Source organism: Orcinus orca, chromosome 12, assembly GCF_937001465.1.
Source record: "Orcinus orca chromosome 12, mOrcOrc1.1, whole genome shotgun sequence".
NCBI lineage: Eukaryota > Metazoa > Chordata > Mammalia > Artiodactyla > Delphinidae > Orcinus > Orcinus orca.
In genome coordinates, this window is record NC_064570.1 from 32,626,886 (window position 1) to 32,648,694 (window position 21,809).

Here is a 21,809-nt window from a genome sequence, read left to right on the forward strand (position 1 = left end):
GGAATATATGTAGAATACAGCGTTAAGTAAAATTTTAAAAAGCAGAATGCAAAATTATGTACACACTATAATTCTAATTACATATCCGTAAAGATACACATACCATTCAGCCACACACTGATAGAAACATATATACATAGAAATAAAAGACTAGAACATTATATATTAAAATTTTAAAAAAAGTTGTACTTCGCATTTGTCCTTATTTCCTAAATTTTCTTGACTTAGAATGTGAACTGTAGAGATAGTACTCTACATTCATCTTTATTTCCTAAGTTTGCTTTACTTAGCGTATCTATCTATCTATCTTTAATGCATAAATCAATAAAATATTAAACTTTCAAATCATTAGTTATTTTAAAAATTCCAAAGTTGATTATATGAAGAAATATATGAGAAGTAATGTCCCTATCATACTTTTCTAATATTTAACTAATGTAATTTTGAAGTCTAGGTTATACCAAAACAAATACTACAAAATTTCAGTAATAAAATTTTAATAAATTGGTGATCAAAAATCTATTTCACAGACCAGGGAAAACCCTGTAGTAAACAACTTTAAGGAACAAATATTCTTAGTCAGTAATTGAGATTAATGAGGTAAAACATATATGGAAGAAAGTGCCTGCCTAGTCTCAGTGGAGAGTCTGATGAGCTCCCATAAATTATTCTCATTTGGGGTAATAATAAAAACTATCACTTACGTATTGTACTTGCTATGTACCAAGCACTGTTCTAAAGCCCTTTAAAAATATGAATTCATTCAAAATCTCAAGGCAATCCTGGAAGATAGTTATTAGCAATAACTTTTTACAGAGTGGTGAAACTGAGGCATAGAAAGGTCAAGTAATTTGGTTACCAGCTAACCAATTGCGGAGTCAGCCAAATCAACTAGACTGGCTTCAGAGTCTGTGCTCTTAACTCTCACATATACTGCCTCAAAGGAAAAATGGTCTCAGGACAAAACACCACTCCATCATACACCAGTGCTGTAGGATATGTAGGAAAAGGGCATGTATCAGGGTTAAAATTCCATTAAATTTATATTTTGGAGACATACTGATCAGTTATTGTCCTTTTCTTTCACTTTAAATGTATGCATTTATTTCTGAAAAACATAATCTCTTTTAAAGCTTTCTTCATTTAATAACAATAGTAATAATAACAGTAATAATACCTAACATTTACTGAGAACTCTTCAGATGTGTGTCTTATGCACTCTTCTCATGACACCTGGAAACAGCCATGGAGGTGCCTGGATAGATCTCCCTGCAAGAGAGCCTGCAGTGGGAGTGTCGCTGATTGACAAGCCCCAGCTTCCACTCTTGGATCTAGTGGAGGAGCTCACAGCAAGTCACGCTTCTCCAAGTCAATGACTGGTACACTGAAGTACTAGAATCTTCCTGCTCAATCCAAGATTCCTCCAATGGGCAAATTTTGCTGGGGCACTCCCTACTGGCCAGGCTAAGAATTTGAGATTTGGGCAGAATACACCCAATGAGACTTTCCTACTCAATATTTCCTTCCCTCTCTCCTTTCACATGGTCAGACCCGCATTTCAGTAGAAGGCTCCCTGTATACTGCTCTCTCCTCCATCATCCTTCACTGGAGTTTTCCCCCAGTAAATCTCTTGGCATTTGCTTCTTGGAGGATCTGAACCAACACAAACCCTATGAAGTAGGTCCTACTATAGATGAAAAAGCTGAATTACAGAAAGATTTAAGAAACTCTTTTACAGTTTACAGGCAGTATTGGAGTTGGGATTTGATCTGAGGCAGTCTGATATCAAAAGTAGTTTTTTTTAAATGTCAATAAAGAGCCAAGAAATAAAACCATAAATTTGTTCTACTTCCTCCCCGCCTTCCTCCTACTCCATCTCCCTTTTCTATCCCCTACCCTTAGTTCTCCTGAGCTCTGATTCTACACTGGCAAGTCCTGTCTCCTGGTACTTTGCAACTTGGCCTTGGACCTATTCTTCCCTCCTTCCTCCTCTCTTCCTTTCTCCCCTCTCCCTTCCTAACTTCCTTCCTCCCAACATTTGTTTTGTTTTGCCCTGTGAGAAGGGGGACCAAACTTTTGTAGTAGAAGACATGCTAACTTACTTTGTGTATGTTGTACATTTATAGTGTGAAAGTGAGTTTCTTGTGTTTGTTGTATACGTGAACAAAATTGTAATGTGGAAATGTAACAAAATCATTATTATGATGAAAGGTCAGCCCAATGTCAGATCAATGGGCTAGATTTTCTTGGCTAGATCTCACTTTCTTTGCTAGATTTCCCTTCATTTATTCATTCGTGTGTTCCCTTCATTTGCTCCAAATGATGCCCGAGGTTCCTTCCCCTTCTAAGATTATAGGTTCCTACTAATAAATTTTTCTTTGTTTTCTAATCCATGATCAATTGAAACTTTTATGAACATATGAACTTGAATAGGCTTTAAAAAAGATATTGATAAAAAAAGATATCGATAGCTATTTTTAAAAGGCAAGACTTCAATCAGGAATTGTCTAGTTTTCGCATTTGCAATTTGCACACTTAGCAACCTTTATTTGGTAAAATGGCACCAGAGCAGGTCAGCAGCAGCACATGGAACACAACATGCTGAGGCACGAGCCATGCAGCGCCTCTGAGATTACCGGAGCTGGGGGTCGATAGGCTCCCCGAGGACATCCACTGGAGCTGCTGACACCCCACCTCTGGGGAGATCCCAGCACTGGCTGCGCTCTCTGTGGCTGCTCCTTCTGTCGGTGCACCTGCCTGCTGAGGGTGCATTGTTTCCCTACGAAGCCTGATTTACAGACACATCTTCCTGTGATATCACACTGTGGTGTCACAGAGCCAATGGGATTGCAGCCACAGGACACACAGAATCGCTTCTCTGGGTCCCACCACATAGTGGGCTTTAAAGGCCAACAGAAAAATAAAACAACAAAAAAAGAGCACATAATATTATTCAAGAGATAGAAGCAAATGATATTTCCAAACTTCCTACAGACGGCTGGTTTGACACCTGAGAAATGCTTGGTTCTGCTTAACAGTGTTTATCACCAAAATATTACATATGTGTGTGAAGGAGACAGTGCAAATCCATGTCCTCTCATGGAGGAATCTCAGGTGCTCACCATACTGAAGGCAGGGCAATACGTGCAGGAACAGAGAGCAACATATTTTGGTTTTTGTTTCATTTTAGCAAAATGGTATCTAAAAAAAATATTTTGATTTACTTCTCTACTGAAAACTTTTGTTGAGTAGAGTGCTCACTGGAACTTTTAACTGATGGAACTAGTACAAAGTGTTTGATAAGAGCAAAGGGTGTGACACTTTTTTTTTTCCTGCCAAAAACATAAAAGCAAAAGAAAGAATACATGACTCGCCATAGACTGGGATTAAATTTGTATGCTGTTTCAGAAGCATCTGAATTACAGTAAATATTACACAAATTTACTACCAAGGAAATATAGGTTGAGGGTCAAATGCTAGTGTATGGTAAATTTTGTTCTATTTTGAAAAAAACATTTCAATGATCACAGTAATTTTGTATGTACAATGAGATACTCCTGAACTTGTCTTTCAGTATGCTCAGGAGTACATGAGTGAAAGCCAATGAGAAGTTTGAAGGAAGAAGTAATCATGGTCAGCTCCTACTTCTTACCTTACATTCATCACACTGCCGGCCCTGCACGTTAGGTTTGCATTCACACTGTCCCGTCTGAGCATGGCAAACCTCAGAGAAGGAGCCGTTGGCATTACAGAGGCAAGCTGCAAAGAGAAGAGAGATCTGTGATTGGGAAAAATGTTCTAATAGTCTTAATAGGTTTGTTAAATAGTAATATCCCCCAGGTGGTAACACTGGCCACAAAGTTTTAGAATAGAATGTCTTCTGATTGCTAGGGGTTCTGTTAAGCATTATATTATTTGATGTTTACACCCGCTTTATAAGCTGTAGAGATATTTATGTAAAGCAACAGCACAGTTCCTGGCACATTCATATGCTGTGAAAATACTAATGTCACCATTAGTATTCAAATCCTGAGAATGAAGACACTGAATTTCCATGTAGCCATAACTCAAACAAGGCCACTTGATTAGTAGGTGATACAGTTGACTTCGGGTAAAAGGTTCTTTCCACCCGTCCTCCAGCTGTTTTGCTTCTTCATAGATATACTGGGGTAGCACCTAAAATATAATCTCAATATAAGTAATGCATACTGACTCTAGAGCTGAAATAATTTTGAGAAATTATCAAAATGAATAGCACCCATGGCATAATATTAATTCTAAAATTAATGAAGCAAAATTAATTAATTTTTTCCAATTTAATGATTATTTACAATATGCCAGTTTTTGTGTTAAGCTCAAAAAATGAGCTTGAGGGGAAATATATACATACCTTTAAGATTAGAAAAGTATGTAAGACCGTAGAACCAAGTAGACATTTTTCTAAAGAGGATATCAAAGTGGCCAACAAGCACATGAAAAGATGCTCAACATCACTACTCATCAGGGGAATGCAAATCAAAACCACAATGAGATATCACCTCACACCTGTTAAAATGGCTGTCATCAAGAAGACAAGAGACAACAAGTGGTGGTGGGAATGTGATGAAAAGGGAACGCTTATACACTGTTGGTGGGAGTGTAAACTGGTCCAACCACTATGGAAAACAATATGGATTTTCCTCAAAATGTTAAAAACAGATCCACCATACAATCCAGCAATCCCATTTCTGGATATATACCCAAACTAAATGAAAACAGTGTTTTGAAGAGATATATGCGCTCCCATGTTTACTGCAGCATTATTCACAATAGCCAAGATATGGAAACATCCTAACTGCCCATCAGTGGGTGAATGGATAAAAAGATGCGATGTATATACACAATGGAATATTACTCAGCCATGAGGAAGGAGGGTATCCTGCCATTTGGATGGACCTTGAGCACACTATGCTAAGTGAGATAAGTCAGATATAGAAAGACAAGTACTGTGCTTCCCTGGTGGCGCAGTGGTTGAGAATCTGCCTGCTAATGCAGGGGACACAGGTTCGAGCCCTGGTCTGGGAAGATCCCACATGCCGCGGAGCAACAAGGCCCGTGAGGCACAACTACTGAGCCTGTGCATCTGGAGTCTGTGCTCCACAACAAGAGAGTCCAAGACAGTGAGAGGCCTGCGTACCGCGATGAAGAGTGGCCTCCGCTTGCCACAACTAGAGAAAGCCCTCGCACAGCAACGAAGACCCAATGCAGCCAAAAATAAAAATAAATTAAAAAAAAAGAAAGACAAGTACTGTATGATATCACTTATATGCGGAATCTAAATAAGTCAAACTCATTAAAAAAAACAGTAAAATGATCGTTACCATAGGATGGAGAATGGGGGGATAAAATTATTGCTGTTTAGGGTAAAAAATTGCAACAAGTAGTTAATAAGCTACAGTGATCTAATGCACAGTATAATGAATATAGACAATATTGTACTACAAATTATGTAACAGGATAAATATTGCTACAATGGCAACCATGTTACAATATATAAATTTATTAAAGTAACATATTGTACACCTTAAATTTACATGTTATATGTCAAACATATTCAATAAAATGTATATAAGATAAAAACAACTTTTTCAAGTGTATTAGGAGTACAGCATTATAATTTTTAAACTGAGGAAGATATATACTATCCTCAGTTTATATACTATAAACCTTATTGCTATGATAGTATATATTATATACTATCTCCAAAGGTAGAAAATGTATTTGGTTTAAGTAACCTTTTGTCATTTTTATGTTACAAAGTTGTCTGATGTTATTCTGAAACATATAATAAATCAGCCTAAAAATTAAGAAGCTTTTTCACAAATAGAACAGTAATTAATGGTTCACTCTGTACTCCACAAGTGTATTTTTAATGGTACATATAATTGCATTGATACCAGAGTAAAAATGTGAGGGGGAGATGACATGGGAATTTAGACTATTCGTAGATGTTTTTTGTAAATTTTGTACAATATTTCATGTCTCTGAATACTTTGATTTGAGCACAACTTATAAATACATTATAAATAGCTACTCCATCAGCCTGCACTATTCTTCTGTTCATGGGGCTGGAAGCACTACTTAGTTTTACTGCTTTCCTAAAAACTGCTTGATTTTTCTTCCAATAGTTTGGTCTTCAGTGTCTGCTAACTTGATACTTGTTGGGTGGCCATTTAAAAACTTGTCCCAGCCAGTTATCTTACTCAGGTAATAGCCTACGGATAGTCTATAGCTGGTGTGTGAGAAGAGGCTGAAGAAAATATTTTCTTTAAATATCCATTTCATTTGGCTAATAGAATTGTTATATATACTTTTAATTTCTTTATATATTTCATATATATATATGATACATCGATTTTAAAAATCTCAAATAATTTATAAATTAAAAGCCACTTTTTCTTAGAGTGGGGAATACAAGATTAAATTTACTAAAAAGTCATCTTAAAAATAACAAAAGCTGGGCTTCCCAGGTGGCGCAGTGGTTGAGAGTCCGCCTGCCAAGGCAGGGGACACGGATTCGTGCCCCAGTCCGGGAAGATCCCACGTGCCGCGGAGCGGCTGGGCCCGTGAGCCATGGCCGCTGAGCCTGCGCGTCCGGAGCCTGTGCTCCGCAACGGGAGAGGCCACAACAGTGAGAGGCCCGCATAATGCAAAAACAAAACAAAACAAAACAAAAAACAAAAGCAATATAGAATTTTAAGTGGCATTTTTAAATGAAATGTATGACACAGAAATATGTATATAAATTTAAAAAGCAAAATATATTTCTTAGTAGTGGTGTACTTTTCATGAACAGATCCAGAGGCAACTAAAATAATAGTTTATTATGAATTTTCTTTTTGTAAAGGTTTACTAACTATGCATAGAAGAGCTATTATATCTATGAAAAGTTAAAAATAGAAAATAAATGTGTTTTGGTATTTTTATATGCTAAAGAGCATTAAAAACATAATTGTGTCTATACTTCATGGCAAGTGATATAAAAATTGGTGATGGTTCAAAAATGTTTTTATACCATATTCTTCTATGTGTTAAGACTTCATGCCACAGATCCTGAATTTACCACAATAAAAAGAGTGGAACTGTCTCTTCAACCTTATGGAGGGGGTTATTGGAAGATAGAAAATGAGGTCATTCAGCGAGTAACACAGCCTCAGAATTAGTGAGCATCTCTACCAAAGGAGCTACCATGTGTGAGTAGCCCATGCCCCAGGCAGCTCACTAGATACTCTCACATGCTAGATCCTTTAATCCTCATTGAAAATTAGGACGCTTTATGTAAATGAGGAAACTGAATCTCAGTGAGGTCAAACGTCTTGCCCAGCATCACACAGGTAGAAAGTGTAGACCCTAGATGATGAGTTTGAACTGGAGAATTTCTTAAGTTCCTTATGGTTTTACACAGATGCCATAAACCCACAGTGTTTAAAGGCGCTTCTGAGCCTGTTGGAAATTTTGCTTTAAAAACAATTGACAATTTACACGTGATATTAATAGCTGCAGACTGTCCCAGAGAGTGGTTTGTTTTTGATTCAATAAATTGTCATTTTTAAATGACAAAAAGCTGGCACTTATCTTCCACATTTCTTATTGAAATGGGGGACGGGACTAGCAGGTCTTTGGTGTTTACAGCGGAGATACTAACAGGCACAACATTTCCAGTGGTTTCTGTATTGTTGCAGGTCCTGGGACCCAACTGAATGATTGGAAGAGTCCCTTCTTAGATAACGAAGTCTGCAGAAGTGAATATTGAGCTGGTATCATAACCTGCTCGGCCTAAAGATTATCACAGCAGGTGAAGTTGATGATGGCAGTGTCCAGCAGTAACGTGGACTAACAAGGATGCTCGTTCCATTTAATTCTCCACAATGAAATCTCTCTTGCATAATATATTACCACTAATATAAATCATTTGTAAATTCTATGCAACACCAAAAAATACAGCTGAAGAGATCAAGATGAGGGTAGGAATGTATTGACTAATATGGATGAAGTCCTACAATAGCTAATTTGCGGAAGTAAAACACAGAAATAGCATTCTGTGAGTAGTCCTAAGGTTAATACCTCAACAGTTACAAATGCCAGTGTGTAAGAATATTGGCAGAATTTTACACCTGCTGTGAAATGCTAGAATGTAAAGTTTATATATGAAAGCATAACAGATTAATACCTACTGACAGGTACTAATGAAATAATACGGACTGATAAATTTATTTCAAGAAAATGGCTAGAAATGTAATAAACAATAAGGATAAATAGGGGCTACCTAATTTTCAAATTCTTCTTTCCTGTCATAGACAGAAACTTATTTAAAAATCTTCATCCCATGTGGAAACAGAGATATGTGTATCATTTGAAAAATGATACTTCAACAATGCAGCAGTTTTGAAAGGATTTAATCTATTAGCACAAAGAAATGTATTAGAATATTCAGACTCTGTGTATAGGCTGTGTATCTATCTATCTTACATGTATTACACATAATTTGCTACCCTCCAATCCCCACTCAAGAACTCATCAGTTACTTTGAGGTGCAATGCATCAATTCTGTCAGGGGCATCAATAGTTCAGGACTTACGCTGACAGTTCTTTGCATCAACTGCGTCTCCAAAATATCCATCAGCACAAAGCTCACAGTACCGGCCTGTTGTACCTGGCTTACATATCAGACAGGAGCCAGACAAGCTGTCACAGCTGCCAGGGATGGAGAAGTCAAGGTTGTCATTGCACTGGCATGGCTGACACGATCCTCCAGGTAGAGAAGGTTGTCCAAAATAGCCTTCTGCACACCTAAGGTGAAAAGTTGCATCAGTGAGTATTTGGGAGGAACTCATGAAACCCTTTGGGGGCAATGTTTATATATTTTTTCATTCTATCCCTCTCCCAGGATATGCTTTCCCTTTAAGTGCTCCTTTTCTCAAATGCAAGGTGATTAAAAGAATGTTTTTCTGTTACTGCAGTGTAGATACAAGATGAAACCCTGCCAGCCCCACTAGTAATTAGATTTCAGCCAGAAAAAAAAAAACTTGTCACTGGCACTGAAGACGAGACCAAAGCATAATAAGAAATCTGCCACTGGCACTGTGGCAGGATCCAGGTCCACGCTGGAAAGCCTTTGCAGGACAACACATATGTACGCAGCTGGTTGTTTCCTGTACACATATGTAAGGTTCACACGTTTCTGTTGCTGCAGCAAGAGCTTGTTTTGGGGAAGCAGGTTCACAAGGCATCTCAGTAGTGAGAATTCAGAGTTTATTAAATAGAAAATCGAAAGAGCCTCATCATTTGTGTGAGGGCCGTACATCTGCCTTACTAATAGGCTTTTATACATTTGCACATCCATACGGAGGCAGGTTTCCACTGAAGAGTCTTTACTGAGTAGCAGGCCTGCTGCATATTATGGTAACATGACATAAGGCGAGGCTTAATGGTGCCCAGAACTCTTATTAGCAAACTCCAGTTCTTTTTTTTTTTTTAAAGGACTAAACACTATTGTACATATCATTGGAAAAACAAAAGTTCATTTATTTGTGAGGCATGGGAGAGATTTTTTTCAATTATAGTATCAAATTTCCCTTTAACCACACCGTTATGTTTTACAATGCTACTTAATGTTACAGAGGCACAGATACACCTTTATAGGAAGTACTTATTTATATTCTACTCTGTTTTCTCTTTCAGTTACATTTGCATATGCTTCATATTAAGCTCCACTTGCCAAAGGAGAAATGAAACAGTACATCTGAAGTCTTATGGTCAGGCTAGCTCTGTTTTCTGTGCTATCTTAGCAAAATAGAAAGTCCTTTACGGCAAGGGTCAAAATTGAAGGGGAATATATCTCAAAAGTACATTATGTTTATGCTCATCTACTTACAGATACGTAGAGAAAAATGCTCTCTACTCTAGAAAGAGAAATGGTTTAAATACAGTACATCATATAAGGATACTTTAATAATATCATGATTGTGGGGCAAAGTCATTAATTTGGTAAGATACATTGATTAGTCTAAGTTTTCTAGAACATTTATAGGTACCATAATAATCTTGTAGAATTAACCTTTTATCATAATTTTTAATGAGATTACTAGTTTTAATTTTAACAAAATCTTTTATAAATTGTGAAAGTCATTGTATAAATATTGCTTGGAAGAATACTGCCACCCACAAATATTAATTATTAATTCTCTGTTGTAAAAATGAACTAATATTTTAGTGCATAAAATTCCTCCACAATCCCTTCAGGAGTGGTAGTCAATAATGATAAGAAGAAAATCCTTTTGAATTTTAATCCGATTCTTCTTGCCTTACTTGATATTCAGAGCTCATGATCACACCCACATATATTCACATCTCATTTTGTTTACCATTAAGAGAGTGACTTTGCTCCACCAGAATAACAATATACAATGATCATTATCACAGATAACAAACCCCCATTATTTTCAGTTCACTTTCCTCAAAATGACTTACTGCCCTCAGGAGAGATGGCGCTATATAACAAGATCTTGTAATTTTTTTTTTTAACATAGATAGCAATTAAGTCCCAAATTCTCCCACACAATAATTTAAAAAAACAACTCAATCCACGAGAAAATAATTACAATTAAATAGAATAATTGAAGAGGCATCTGTCTTTTACTTTTTGTTGTAGGACATGTAAGGAGACTTACTAAATATATATGATACATCATTCATACAGCACTTCACTGAAAGTAAGCATTCAGATTTTATTAGGGGTGTGCAGGTGTGTGTGTGTTTCTATACATAGAACAGTATTCTTAGAGACTTACAGAAATGTTTCAATAGAAATTTTTTAATTAGTTTATTATTTATATATTTTTTAATTGTTTTATTTTTGGCTGCATCGGGTCTTAGTTGCGGCACATGGGATCTTCACTGAGGCGTGCGGGCTCTTCGTTGTGGTGTGCGGGTTTCTCTCTAGTTGTGGCGTGCAGGTTTTCTCTTCTCTAGTTGTGGCACACAGGCTCCAGAGTGCGTGGGTTCTGTAGTTTGTGGCACATGGGCTCTAGCTGAGGCACGCAAGCTCAGTAGTTGTGGCACGTGGGCTTAGTTGCCCTGGGGCATGTGGGATCTTGGTTCCCTGACCAGGGAGCGAATCCCCATCGTCTGCATTGTAAGGCAGATTCTTTACCGCTGGACCACCAGGGAAGTCACATCAATAGAAATTAAAAGGTAATTCTAGGGTCAGTGAATACAATACCGCTAATCATATAACTTGTAATAATAATAGTGTTTTATAGTCTGATCAAGTTGGATTCATCTAATTAACATTAGTGTAAATCACAGTCCTTTAGACCTTTCCAGCTTCTCAGACTTTCACTCTACCAAAACAAATTGTTAGTTGAAATCTAAAGTCCTCTCATTTTCATATGAAAGGCAAAAGGAAGACATTTGTAAACAGAGAGTTAATTGGATTTTTTTTTGCTAGAGATGGACCTTAACATGACAAAGTCCCTGTTCCTTTGCACATTTGCTAACTTTTTTTCAAATCGAATTGCAATATTTTAGAAAGAGATTCTTTAAATGTAGACAACACATGCAGTTACGTAAGATGACTTAGGAACAATATTAAAGGAAGGTATATATATATATATATATATATATATGTCTATCTATCTATCTAAGTGAGAGTAAGACTGAGAGGGAGGGAGGGAGGGAGGGAGAGAGAGAGAGAGAGGAAATGGCAGTGGAGAGAAACAATAATGAAAAGAAGAAAGGAAATTGGTGAGACTTTTCTCTATTTCATTCTGCTCCATCATTTTTCAACTTTTGGCTAAAATCTTTGGTCTACGTTCTTCCTATCTATAGACTGAAAACAATGCTTCAGTCTCTCTAAGCAAGTTAGAAAAGCTCTTGCTTTTTTTCCCCTCCCACTCTTCCTTAAACATCTACTGAGCACTTGCACATGATACTAATGTAAATAAGGAACAGCCTTTATACTACAGTCCATGGAGAAGAAAGATATAGAGTTAAACCTTGAACAACATGGGTTTGAACTGCGTGAGTCCACTTCTACACAGATTTTTGTCAATAAGTACTATAGTACTACGTGGTCCGAGGTTGGTTTAATGTGCGGATACCACACTGTGGATACAGAGGGCCAACTGTTTTCAACCACACAGGGGTCGGTGCCCCTAACTCCCATGTTTTTCTAGGGTCATCTATAGTTAAAAATGTAGCAGTGACCTACTAGAGATACGCAAATACTGTTAAAGAAGTATAGAAAAGGGCAACCAACTCGAGCTAGGATTCATCAAGGACCCTTTCAGGATGACAGAGCTGAATTTTAAGAGCGTAGCAGAGTTGGTCTCAGGCAGAGGTGGGGGAAGGGCTGCAGTCTTCCAGGCAGAGGAAGCAGTATTGGCAAAGGCACAGGGGAGGGTGGCTGGAGTTTAAATGGGAATGGTTGTGGAACTGCACTGTATTCTTACTACCTCCCACTTGACTGAATCAGCTGAAGACTGAGGAATTGTGCCTGCTTATATGGTGCCTTTCGGCAAATTAAAAAAAAAGATTCTCTCTGGGCAGATGCAGAAAAATGAACAGAAGACTAGACGTGGCTGGGCACCCAAGCACAGCACAGCTAGTGTATTGGCAAGAAGAGGGCACTAGTGTATTGGCAAGAAGTGGGCACACTGGATTCGAGCCCCCAGTCTCCCCCTTGGTTGAGTACTTTTGTGCAGTGTACGCACTGCACAACCACAGATGAGCAGCCTTTTGAAACCTCACTTACAGTCACAATTTTCCTAATGGCACTACTGAGTAAGCATAACTGTCTCTCATCTCTAATTTCTGTAACCCCATGTTCTGCATACAGGACCCAGGGATCAAGGAGACTCAGCCACGAGTAGAAATTCTCACCATCATAGTGATCAGATGACAATTAGACTTGGTTCAGAGTCAAGACGTTTCTGAAGCAGAGAATATCGAAATTGGATTTTGGAATTGAACTAAAAAAAAAAAAAAGGGGGCTTCTCTGACACTGAATATAAATCACGTGGATAAAACTGTAGGTAAATTTTCCAAATACAAAGCAATTGAATCCAAATACCTTCTGCATTCTGTGTGGCAATTGAGAAATTAAAGTTACCTTTGACTTCTCTCTCCTTACTTAGGGAGGACATAAAAAACTGCCCAGCTCAGGAGGGGACAGGGTTTAAGGGGTCCACATAGCTCATTAAGTTTCTTGTGGCCCTGTGGATCTCATTGGATGAACTTGTCACAGTCTCTTAAAATATCTGTCTCCATGAAGTGTGATATGTTGCTGAGGCTACAAACTTATTCAGAAAGTAGCTTAGTACCCAGTAGAGCAGATGTCATCAGCATTTAGCTCACTTTTTTTTCTCCATGTTCTTTTTAATTTCACTTGATGCTCTGGCACTCATCCCTTTTTGCCCTTCAAAATACTGTCTCCTTGTTTTTCTATATTTTTCTCTTCTTGTCCAGATAATATCCTAGAATCTTAGCAAAGTGCCATGATGAATACCCAGTTCCCTCACCCCTGGTTCTCTTCTTTTCATTTTGTTTAAAACAGTCCCTAGTCAGAGGAAAGCAGTACTGTCTCAAGGGATGAGCACTTCGGCCCCAAGCAAAAGTTTCTGAAAACTGTAACCAGTGTCCTATGTGTGACAGACTATCAGTCCATATTTTGTCATATCTTGTTTTGCCGTCCTCTTGTTCACAATTTTTCTCCATTCCCTCAATTTAAGCAGCAAGACCATCTGTGCTGCTTGACTGAGTCAAGGGATCTGACAGGAAGGAAAGCAGAAACATAGGAATCTTTTGGACTTTGCCTTTAAAGGTCACCGTTTCTATGAATGTGGCACCTCCTCCTGCAATTCATCCCCAAACAGGAAATGGGATGGAGTTAGAAAGGCAGATGGAGGAGAAATGATGAGAGTAGGCATGTTGGTGGATCCCAGTTTGGAAAGAAGACAGCAGTATGTGTCCTGTGTGCCCACGAGTGGTAGGACAGTAGTGGGGAGAGTTATTAGACCTGAGGGCAACGGTAATCAGGAGGACAGGAAACAGGAAGAGGTCAGCAGAAATGCATTTGGATGAATTACTCAGAACAGGTTGGCTCTACTATATGTGCACTACCCAAAAAAGTCACTCACACACGCGCACACACACACACACACACACACACACACACACACACACTCTCATTCCGGCATTCAAGGCTGTTGGTACTATAAGTAAGCTTGTTAGAACTTTGGTTCTAACCAAAGCTAGAGGTGGAAAGTGGGGAGAAGAGAAAAAAATTTAAAAACTGGAACATAATTGACATATAACACTGGGTAAGTTTAAAGTGTACTTGACTGACATTATGTGTCCAAGCCCTCACAGCTCCTACATATAAAGAATTTGATCTCAAAGTAGAAATTAAACTGAGATAAAAATATAAAGTTATAATTCCCGTCTATCTGAGTCTGAGATGCATTCTTGCTATATAATAAAAGTAGGGAATTTATGATCACGTAAGATTAGAAAATGATGAGTTAAACAAGTTGAAGAGATTTTTTTCACTCCAGGACTGGTCAGAACCTTTCACATGCTAATAGATGCTTCCCAAATGTAAGTGATCATAGAACTCTATTCCAAGAACATCTATAACTTGGAAAACACAGCTTCAGTTTTTCAATGCTGATTTTGTGTAGATGATATGCAGAACTGATTACACCAATCACTCACAGAATAGTTTTGATTACAGGATTTTCAGTCCAACCCATATCTCCTTCCTTCCCTGACCCTTATTCTCCCTCACACCCCGGTCTACTTCAGCCTGCACATCCCCAAAAATGCTTCTCCTAATATTTTGGATCCATCTAATGGACTCCTTAGCTCCTACAAACACAAAGAAATGATAGACTCTAAATATTCCTGTAAAACCCTAATCTGTATTCTGGCTAGAAAAATATAATATCACATCTTCCATATAATAATGGATTAAAGTTATTTTTGACTGAGAAACTTGAATGAGAGGTAAGATATGCATTTGAGGCATGTTTCTCTCTTCTTTTTGATCATATTAATAAAGGTTTTAGACAGGAAATCATCCTTTTTGTCAGGTATTCCTTTCCTAGGTGAATTTTATTATTCAGACCAGAATGTTTTCCAGAATATGTTCAAATATTCTCACCCACATTAAAAATGTGAGCTGCTTGAGGGCAAGGATGGTAGGATACATCTGTTTATAGCCTATGTCTAGCCCCATGCACAGCACATGGTAGTTGCCAAACAAATGTTTCTTAAATAAAATGTAGGATTTTAAATTGTAGATGGTTCAGAAACCATTGTCTAACATATACAGAAAATACATATCATGGAGCAAAGCGGTATAAATACATCAGAAACTAAGTCCCCCTAGATAAATGGATTTAATGGCCTTGTATGACAGAGCAGCTGTCATTTTCCAGTTGCTAAAAAAAAAGGTTGCCTGTAGTGAGCCAGAGGGATTAGTCATTTGATGTAAATCTGTCTTGGCAATGATATGTTCTCCTATTACAGTAAGTAATATGCATGTGTCCTTTTTTTAAAAAAAACACAATCAATGACTTCTAGTTTCTCAACTGCAAATAAACCCTCCTTATTTCAGTTCTGTTCCTCCATTACTAATTTACAGATGCTGCCATACTCACAAACAGTACTTGCTGCCGCTAGGAGCTGTCACGGGCACTGTGTCCACAGACTGCTAGCTGCTGGCTAAATTCTCTCTGGGTGATTGGCTCTTCCTTCATTAACTTTATACAGCCTTGTTGAAATAGGGTTGATGGCTGCCAAGGGGACAGGAAAGGATAGGCAGAAATAGCCCTCTGTGGCGTTAGCCTTGGTGATGCTGGGTGAAAGCAGGTTACTTTCTCTGCCTCTCCCCCTACCTTGACCCCCACCCACCTTCTAGTGATGGAAACAAAAGGGACTATTTTCAGTGCTACACCCAGAAGATGCTGTTGTGTTTGTCAATGACATTATGGGAGAATTTTGTACCATTTTCAGTGAGACTGAAATACAGAAGAACCTTTTCCTCCAAAAGATTTTAGGAGGAAAAATAATCACACAAATTACATAAAATAACATCCCTGGCTCCACTGCAGAACAAACTAGTAAAATCAACGGGAATTAAAATACTGGCTTAGAAGTAATTAGAGGAGAATATAGATCATGATAATAAATTACATTTTGTTTCGATTTTCAAATATATTTAAGGTAAATTATGGACCACTTGCTGAACTATGAACTACACATTTAAGCTACATTTTAAGGACAAAAAGCTAATTATGAAAAATAAATGTTGCCAACGTAGACAGTAAGATAAATCTTAAAGTGTATGACTTTCCACTTGAACAATACTTTCTAGAAAGACTGCAGGTTAATGCTTAACCTTTAAGATTAAAACATTAATCAAACACTCTCTGAGTGAATGGAGATTTATAGAGCAATTTCTAGAGAATAAATAAACTATAAAAATATACCGCATTTGTTTGACAAGTGTGGTGAGAAACTTTATTTCACCTGAGTGTGGCGGCTTTTCTGGGATAGTGAGAAGGATGATAATGCCTGTGGTTTTTATAACTCCCAAGGTGGAAATCACATTGGAAGACAGTGTAGTATGTGCTTACCTCTCACAGTGTGGTCCTCTGTACCCGACAGGGCATTCATCACAGATCAAGCCAAGACTTCGGTCCAAATGGCACGTTGGGCTAAAGCTATGTTGATGTCATTGGGAAACAACGGCGACAAGGAAGAAGCATATACACAAAGTCATTAGCAGCATATTTTCATTTCTCTTCTTCCAATGTTGCTGTGACAAAAGGGTACAGGCTAGTCATTCTCGTCTCACAGACGGAGAGTAGGATCTGGCCAATCCAGGATAAAATGACATTGCTATTTCTGCAGACGTGAACACAGTCTAACGGAAAACAGTATCCCTGTGACATGCTATTAACTGATTTTTGACTGTTCTGGGTCCCTGATCATCAGTAACAAGTGGAACTGTATAGCTGCTCTTGAGGGATTCCCTGGGCCTGGAAAAATACAGTCTCACATACCTTCTCTCTAGCCAAATCCTGATGAATTTGAAGCAACCCAGAGAAATCTGTTAGAGATTTTGGAAAACTCAGTATGTGGTAGTGGAAGCTGTGGTAGTGGTGGTGGTGGTGATGGGGTTCCTCTGTCCAGTACTTCTGTCATGGGCGTGGATGTGTGTGTGTGTGCAGGCTGCTGCCCACGTGTACTCAGGGTTACACTGTTTACACAGACAGAACCCTCAGAAAAGCTTTCAGATGAGATCAAGCATGCATATTCCACCTAAATTTATAATAAAACGAAACAAACCAAAACAACCTTGCCATTTCATATCTTCTGGCATGTTCCAAAGTTTACCTCTCTCTTTGTACATATTTCCATCCTGGGTGTCTGAAGTCACGGAGTTGAACACCAAGTCAGGAGCTAGCAGAGTAATTACGTGCTAGCTTTAGGCTTCATCAACCTGTTCGACTCTGGCCATACTTCTTTGCCTTCTGAGAGACAGCCTTCGCGCACGGACCGTTACCTCAGAAGTGACACATGGGCTCTCTGCAGAGCCATCAACTGTGTGAATTCTGTGACCTCTGCTCCTCTGCCGTTTCAAAGGAAATGCCCCCAACTACTCTCTCTCACTATGTTTTCCCTAAATAGATTTATTTTCTATTATATATGACAGGACAATTCAGCAGAGGTTTGCTTGATGGCTAAATGAATTAAAGAGAGAACTACAAATTAAACACCGAGCTCATTTTGCTCCTGACACTTGTATGACTTTGGAATACTTTCTTAACTTTTGTGCAGATCCGATCGTGCGTACTATTTTTTTTAAATAATCTCCCTTTGGCTTAACTCATAGTAGTCCTGTAAATAGTTAATATTTCTTTTATTTATTTATTTTTAACTGAAGTATAGTTGATTTACAAGATTGTGTTAGTTTTGGGTGCACAGCAAGTAATTCAGTTTTATATGTATATATATATATTTTTTTAATTATTTTCCATGATAGGTTATTACAAGATATTGAATAGAGTTTCCTGTGTTATTTAGTAAATCCTTGTTGCTTACCTATTTTATGTATAGTAGTTTGTATCTATTAATCCCGTATTCCTAGTTTATCCCTCTCCCACTCCCTTTCCTCTTCGGTAACCGTAAGTTTGTTTTCTATGTCTGTGAGTCTGTTTCTGTTCTGTATCAGCGATCCCCACCCTTTTTGGCACCAGGGACCAATTTCGTGGAAGACAATTTTTCTATGGACCGGTGGCCGAGGGAATAGTTCAGGTGGTAATGCGAGCAATGGGGAGTGGCAGATGAAGCTTCCCTCGCTGCTCACCTCCTGCTGTGTGGCCTGGTCCCTAACAGGCCGTGGACCACTACCGGTACATGGCCCAGATGTTGGGGACCTCTACTGTATACAGATTCATTTGTATTATTTTTTGGCTTCCACATATAAGTGATAGCATATATTATTTGTCTGACTTACTTCACTTAGTATGATATTCTCTAGGTCCATTCATGTTCCTGCAAATGACATTATCTTATTCTTTTTGTGACTGAGTAATATTCTGTTTATATATATACCACATTTTCTTAAACAGTCTTCTATTGATGGGCACTTGGGTTGTTTCTATGTCTTGGCTATTGTAAACAGTGCTGCTATGAACACTGGGGTGCACATATCTTTTCCAATTAAGAGCTTTCATCTTTTCTGGATATATGCCCAAGAGTGGGATTGCTGGATCACATGGTAGCTCTATTTTTAGTGTTGTAAGGAACCTCCATACTGTTTTCCATAGTGGATGCACTAATTTAGATTCCCACCAACAGTGTACCCTCTCCAGCATTTATTATTTGTACACTTTTTGATGATAGTCATTCTGACCAGTGTGAGGTGATACCTCATTGTGGTTTTGATTTACATTACTCTAATAGTTAGCGATGTTGAGCCTCTTTTCATGTGCCTATTGACCATCTGTATGTCTTCTTTGGAGAAACGTCTATTTAGGTCTTCTGCCCATGTTTTGTTTGGGTTGTTTGTTTTTAAAGATTTAATAATTTTTATTTTTTGATAGTAGCAAGCTATTAGAACCAAGTAGTTCTATCATTTAAAAAATTTCAACTCAGCGGAACATTTAAATGAATCTGGTGAGGTAAGTGGGGAAAAGCCTGGTCTGGCGTATCTTGAGTTCACAAATCTTACTCAGATAAAAGATTTCACGTTAAGGGGTTCTGGTGGCTGCCACGAGCAGCAGAAGCAAGTTACACCCAGTCTATGGTCTGTGAGAGGGGACCCATCTTTCAGAGAGCAGCCTGTGGTTTGCCACCCATGACCCAAAGGGAGCTCACCAAGGGTGATTTTCTTGGCAGGAGTATGACTGCAGTGAGGAGAAGAGGCACACGTAAAAATGGAAAGAAACAATTGTTTCTTCCTCCTCATGCCGTGATTTGCTATTGTTTTCAGACATAAAACGGAGGACTGGATTTTGACAAACCTCTGGAATGCACGTATGTTTTCTTTTAAAACTGGCACGTATGTTTTCTTTTAAAACTGGCATTCTTTAACTACATCATCATCTACAGAGAAAGTGACCCTTAACTAGAAGCCCTAGGTTTCCCACCCATGTGGGACTACAATGATTGAAAGAAAACCATACCAATTGTTTACTGATCCTAAATTAGTTTACCATAAGTCATGTCAAAGGTTCTTGATAAGGATTCTGACACTTTAAAACTATTTATAAAATAGATTTCAAATTCTTGAATATACTCATGCCTCAGTTAAGGCTGACAGAAGTAAAATAAAACACACTCACTGACAGAAATCAATGCTTTTTCAGAAAAAAATTAAGCAATAACAATATATCAGATTTGACTAGCTCTTTACATTTTTAGAGTGCTTTTATGCATAATTCTATCACATTTTCACAAAATCCTATGAGCTGGTGGGGGCGGGCATAATTTTTCTTGCTCAAAGTCATATGCTAATTTCCAGGAGAATTTAGCACGGGATCCAAAACTTTTGATTTCTAACTTGATGCTCTCTTTTCCCTATAACCATCCAGTATTCAGAATTAAGTGAATTTAAACTTCTAGTAATATAACTATTTGATATGATGAGTCTAAATAAAAGCTCCTCATAAAATATATTTGTATTTGTGCTTCAATACTCTTTAAACAACATAAACTGAGGGTTCACTCCCTTACTGCTGTAACTGCAGTTATAAGTATGGAGAAGATGGTAGTCAAATACAAACATAAAATTAGAATGAGAAATAAACATGTACAACAAAAAATGTCTATAGAATTCGGATTGGCAAATGCAGCAACTTGACACTGATTTTGGCAAATACAGGAAGCTAACTGTTCTGTGATAGAAAGAGGGAACTGTAAGATCTTTGTTGACTTCAAGTGATTCCAAGATTATGTCATCTAACTCTAGTTGGCTCGCTCTACACCAGCAGAGGCAATATTCGGCTTCCTGGATTATCCACTCCATGCCACAGAAGACACAAGAGATCAAGAATAGCAGGCTTTTTCCACAAACAGGGGGAGGAAGAGAAGCTATTGCTGGAATAAACAGTAAGGAACTACACATAGAAACAGTCTTTTTAAATGGCTGAATGTAAATTTTTATATTTATAAGTAAGTGTATATATGTACATACAAATGAATATGTATGTGAGCATATGTGTATGTATTTAGGTATGTGAATGTATAAATACAGATAAAATTAGCTTTGTTCCAGAATGCATTTAATCTTACCTATCAAAATATGTACATTAAGATAAAATGATGCAAGACGATTAAAGAGAAAAAAACTAAAAAATAAGATAAAATCAGGGGTATATTTAGAGTGCAGAATGTGTATTGTAAAAAATGCGTATATATGTGTATATGTATATATTGTACAATATGTTCATTGGATAGTGGCAGATCATATGGATAGTGGCAGATCATATGGCTTTGAACTTTCTCACAGCCAATGCAAGAGGGAACTGAATTGCCTCTTGGTTTCTGTGATGTGACAGGAAATAATGAAGTTTTTCATCACTGGCATAAATTTTCCATCATTAGGGGTTAGACAATCAGGACATGTTCTACGTTTGCATATAAAATAGGAGAGCAGGACTCCTTTTAGCTAATTGTTACCTGGAACACTTGGGTAGGGGAAGACAGACCAGAAGGGATAAGATGCTGCAAAGTGTCGGTGAGTGAGGAAGCTAGGGCTAAGATGGTATGACTGTCCACGAATAACTGCTAAAGGAGTAGAGGACTGAGAGAAAGAGGAGAAAAATGAGGGGCAAACTCATCTTACTTCATGACTATGGTTTGGATCACATATATTTTTGAAATTTCTCCATAAGTTTTTTCTTCTTTCAGTTCAGTGATATCTGTTCTCTTTATTCTCAGGAGACCCATTTAGCAAACATATTTCTTTAATTATCTTTAAATAATGTGAAATCTGATGTTATGTCCATAATTGGATTTTGTAATTAGAATTGGGTAATTTTCTGTGTTTCTCTAAACATGAGTTTCTCATTTAGCAAAATAGGAGTATGATCTGAGTAAAGCCTTCATGCTGATAAATTACGAAAGCAAATACTTAGCATAGTGCCACAATAAATTAAGTAATTAAACCTGCAGTTTTTCATCCAACTAGCTCCTTACATTTGAGTTAGCATAGCTGTTGCCAAACACTAGAGTCATTTTTTACAATGGACATTCAT

The 21,809-nt window shown here is 37.8% G+C and overlaps 1 protein-coding gene across 1 annotated transcript in view; it reads right to left on the bottom strand.

Annotated features, from left to right (window-relative positions):
- LAMA2 (laminin subunit alpha 2) overlaps positions 1-21,809 on the bottom strand; it is a 607,678-nt gene that overhangs the window by 209,690 nt on the left and 376,179 nt on the right. The window contains exons 18-20 of the mRNA XM_049695645.1: positions 16,680-16,766; positions 8,618-8,829; positions 3,653-3,759 (exon numbers count right to left, since the gene is read on the bottom strand). Coding sequence (XP_049551602.1) covers positions 3,653-3,759; positions 8,618-8,829; positions 16,680-16,766 — 406 coding nt within the window. The remainder of the gene's footprint in view (positions 1-3,652; positions 3,760-8,617; positions 8,830-16,679; positions 16,767-21,809) is intronic.